Source organism: Sinocyclocheilus rhinocerous, unplaced genomic scaffold, assembly GCF_001515625.1.
Source record: "Sinocyclocheilus rhinocerous isolate Xijiao unplaced genomic scaffold, SAMN03320098_v1.1 scaffold30, whole genome shotgun sequence".
Classification (NCBI taxonomy): Eukaryota; Metazoa; Chordata; class Actinopteri; order Cypriniformes; family Cyprinidae; genus Sinocyclocheilus; species Sinocyclocheilus rhinocerous.
This window is the reverse complement of record NW_015657838.1, coordinates 2,778,531-2,783,281: the sequence shown is the minus strand read 5'-3', so window position 1 is coordinate 2,783,281 and position 4,751 is coordinate 2,778,531. Positions and strand designations below refer to the sequence as shown.

The 4,751-nt window shown below is 36.2% G+C and overlaps 1 protein-coding gene across 1 annotated transcript in view; it reads left to right on the top strand.

Moving 5' to 3' along the window:
* Positions 1 to 1,565: 1,565 nt before the first annotated feature.
* gsk3ba (glycogen synthase kinase 3 beta, genome duplicate a) overlaps positions 1,566 to 4,751 on the top strand; it is a gene marked incomplete at its 5' end in the record, with an annotated part of 28,028 nt that continues 24,842 nt past the window's right edge. The window contains one exon of the mRNA XM_016529659.1: positions 1,566 to 1,759. Within this exon, the coding sequence (XP_016385145.1) occupies positions 1,566 to 1,759 (194 nt within the window). The remainder of the gene's footprint in view (positions 1,760 to 4,751) is intronic.

Sequence of the window (4,751 nt, the reverse complement as noted above, 5' to 3'; positions counted from 1 at the left end):
TTCTGTTCTTTAAAAACACACTGCAACAACACAATCAGCCACTAAACTGCAGATTTGGGAAACAGTTGATCCGGAGGCCTGATCTGAGGCTCGTTGGTAATTTGTTCATTGGGGCTTCTGTGGGTGTGAGTGGGTTGAAGAGGCACAAGACAATCGGAGGCTATGCAGTTTAACCTTTAACAGAGCTAACAGGGACTTTGAACTGGAACTCAAAGAAGCTAATCCAAGTAGTCACAACCATCTACTAATACTGGACCAGATCCCTTAATCACATGCATACATCACTGTGCACACACATGATTTGATTTTTGTCCAAGGAGTAGGAGTCATTTTATATTATTTTTTTTAAATGGGAATTTAATATTTTTATAGCAGAATCTGTTGACGCATTTCTACCATTGCAAAGTATATTCAGCCGAGTCCTAATGATATTGTAAGAGGTAATGCATATAGTAAATATTTTTGTGACTTCTTTAAATCTGTCCCTAATGTTCTAAATGAAGATAAACTAATGGCATTATGTTTTTGGCCCACTGCACTCATTTCCCGTGTTAATTACCCCTCACAGCTCTGAAAGAAAGTATAGTCACTCTGAAAACCTCTCCACATCATGCTGAGGATTATATTTCACGTGCTATGTTTGCATTTGTAAGTAATATAATCGACTTTCATCCTAAGTCACCTGCTGAAGTAATCCTCCCGAGCGCCAAATATGCACTTTCTTTTATGCCGCTTTGGTGAGAACACGTCTGCCAAGAAAAGTAATGTAAAATGCGTGAGCTCAAGCTAGATTTTCTTTCCAGTTTTGCCTGTTAGCATGTCCCAGTTTGGTCCTAATTTAAAGAACAGTCCTGTTAGCCATTTAGATAAGCTGCCTTGCTTTTTCAGTTAAAGGAATGGTTCACTCAGAATGGTAAATTTGGTCATCATTTACTCTCCAAACATGTGTGACTTTCATTCTTTTGTGGAATACAAAAGGAGATCTTGAAAAATATCTTGGCCACTCTTTGTAGCATGATAAAAGTGAATGAGGTCTGGTGAAGTTTATTCAAAAGTGCAACATTGTATCCTCTAGCTCAAACAGTAGAATGCAATAGCAATGCCAAGGTCAAGGGTTCAATTCCCAGGGAATGCATAATATACTTTGAATGCAACACAAGTTGCTTTGAATAAAAGTCTCTGCCAAATGCATTAAAAAATGTTTACATAAAAAAAAATTATAAATTCCTAGACATTCCTAGACATTAAAAAATTCAAGAGCTCTTAATGGAACCGAATGTCATGAGAACCAATCATATTTAATGTTTTTATTTTATAATTGAAGAAAATGGTTCTTGATTCTCAAACTTAGTACTTAGACCACTTAACTTAATGATTGCTATCGGGATGTGAAGAGACTTTCAAACAGCATAATGTTTCTGAAGACAATCACCTATTGCACCTTTAAGGTGCAAGGTGAAATGCACAGGAAATTGTTACTACTGAGACCTTGTTGTGTTTTCCGATTGCCTTTTTGTAACATGAATCGGTCTCTAACTGCCACCTCTCTTTTTATCTGTCTGTAGGAGATAAAGATGGCAGCAAAGTGACCACAGTGGTGGCGACCCCTGGACAGGGACCTGACCGGCCGCAGGAGGTCAGCTACACTGACACCAAGGTCATCGGGAACGGCTCTTTTGGCGTGGTCTATCAGGCCAAGCTCTGTGATTCAGGAGAACTGGTGGCCATTAAGAAGGTCCTTCAGGACAAGCGATTTAAGGTAAGAGTGAGACATTCATCCCTTCTCAGTCCCTTGACTGTATGTACTGCTTTTGGCCTTAAGACTTTTCTTAAGAACATCTCAGACTCTCTTATCAAAGTGCTTTGGTCTCTGTCCCTATATCCTTATTTATTTATTTTATTATTATTATATTTTTTTTTTTGTATGTCTGTTCTTTGATCAATTCCTTTATTTCATTTCTTCAGTGTTATTGCTATCCTTTTGTCTTTCATCTCTGCTATCTTATATTTCTTTTATATAGTTCTAATTTCTTATTGTTTATCATTTCTCTTTTAGCTGAATTCCATACTGATGTGCTCATACAGGTGTAGTAAGTCTAATACCTAAAGTTTCCTAAATAGATACAATGCTACAGGTTTCAGCGACAAGCAATTTGAACACAAAACTGCTGCTTGAATAACAGCCATTCAGAAGATATCCAATGTTCAATAAACAGTTATGAGAAGCAGGGTTTTGAATCAAAGTTGGTTGGGAAAATGTCCTGTCACTTGTCATGCCTCCTTATGACAAAAACTCAGATTTACTTGGAAGATTTCAACACTTGGCACTTGTTGCGTAAGGTTAATGCACAGTCTTGGGTTTGGCAAAGCTTTTTCCTAGGAATTGAACCCACAACCTTGGCATAGGGCTGCACAAAAAATAATAATATGACTTAAAATATGACTATGAAATAATAATAATTATTATTATTAATTTTATTAAATAATGATATTAAACAAAGTAAGAAATACTACTGTTGAAAAAAAAACTGAATATTTAAGGTAAATAATATAGTAATAATTTTTTATAGTACAGTAGATTTACAGTTAATTTTAAACCTACCGTAATAAATAATCTTTTTTTTTTCTTTCTTTTTTTTTGTCATTTTTTAGCATTTGTGGTGTAATTTAGTGTAATAAATAATCCTTTTTTTTTTTTTTGTGAAGTGCTTTTGCCCATTAATGTAAAAAAGGAATGGTAATTGTAGCATAGGTATATATCCAAATAATTTCCTGGTGATGATGTGAGAAACTGATTTGAACCTAGTTGTCTTTGCTTGCTTGCTACTGAAATTGTTTTGGGCCCCACTAGACCTGAGGGCCCCTAATATTATTCCCACCATATTAGCAACAGCACTGCATCCGATGAGTGTAGACTTTGCAGTTTAATCTGGAGTTGAAGCGTACCTTAGTAAGAAGGAAGGGGGCTTTGTGCTGATAGATGACAGACATCATCTCTTTCATATATTGCCGCAGAAAAGTATGATTGACAGGAGAAGGATGTCACCTTTCCTGTGCCTTAAAATATGACTATGAAATAATAATAATTATTATTATTAATTTTATTAAATAATGATATTAAACAAAGTAAGAAATACTACTGTTGAAAAAAAAACTGAATATTTAAGGTAAATAATATAGTAATAATTTTTTATAGTACAGTAGATTTACAGTTAATTTTAAACCTACCGTAATAAATAATCTTTTTTTTTTTCTTTCTTTTTTTTTGTAATTTTTTAGCATTTGTGGTGTAATTTAGTGTAATAAATAATCCTTTTTTTTTTTTTTGTGAAGTGCTTTTGCCCATTAATGTAAAAAAGGAATGGTAATTGTAGCATAGGTATATATCCAAATAATTTCCTGGTGATGATGTGAGAAACTGATTTGAACCTAGTTGTCTTTGCTTGCTTGCTACTGAAATTGTTTTGGGCCCCACTAGACCTGAGGGCCCCTAATATTATTCCCACCATATTAGCAACAGCACTGCATCCGATGAGTGTAGACTTTGCAGTTTAATCTGGAGTTGAAGCGCACCTTAGTAAGAAGGAAGGGGGCTTTGTGCTGATAGATGACAGACATCATCTCTTTCATATATTGCCGCAGAAAAGTATGATTGACAGGAGAAGGATGTGCAGCGACACATAAATGCTGTCGTGCTGAGAGTGACTGTAAGATCAGATGGTGGTGTAAATGAAATTTAGGTCACTCATGTCAACGAGCGGTTTCTGTTAGTGAGAATAAATTAACCTCGTCTCGTCATGACCGTGACCAGCGTGGATGAGCCATGTCCATCAGAGAGCTGTAGTGCATCCATGTGGTGTGTGTGAGACAGAATATGGTCACATATGAAGGACAGCATGTGAACAGTGACCTGACAGAGATATTGACACTGTGTTCTGGTGTGTGTGTGTGTGTGTGTTTTGTTTGTGAAGCTGTGTGCCCTTTCCATTGGCACTTTGTTGGGTCTTTCATATATTGCCGCAGAAAAGTATGATTGACAGGAGAAGGATGTCACCTTTCCTGTGCAGTGACACATAAATGCTGACGTGCTGAGAGTGACTGTAAGATCAGATGGTGGTGTAAATGAAATTTAGGTCACTCATGTCAACGAGCGGTTTCTGTTAGTGAGAATAAATTAACCTCGTCTCGTTCACTAACGAAACACTGTTGTATGATGCTTGGAGACGCACACCAGATGATATAGTTGGAATTAGGATTTAGTTGTAACTATTATTTCGTTGCAAAATAGAACAAACATGACAATATTCTGTTCAAAATGTAGGCTACATTTAAAATGTAAAATGTTCACTTAATATTACCTTTTTTGTTGAACTGTTGTAAAAATGTAATGGCACATTTGCCATTGTTTGGATATTCAGGGAAATTTTAATTCTTGCTCGTATCTTAAACATGAAAACAATAACACGCACAGAGTGTGTCTGTATCGAAGATAGTCAATCTCAATGTACAGTGCGTGTCAATATTTGCTCTTCACGCTATTAAGTGAAGATCTACTTTAAAGATACATTGAACAGCAGGGCGATTTGCTAAAGCAGCATATTCAGCGGGCATCCTATACGCACGCTGCTTGTGTGGATGCAGTCAGTTTTGACCGCAAAAAATGAGGTAAGCTGATTGGATATCATATATTTGACCGTTTACGGCACCCCCATTTTCCTGTTTTTACATTAGAAGCGGCATTTTGCTTGTCA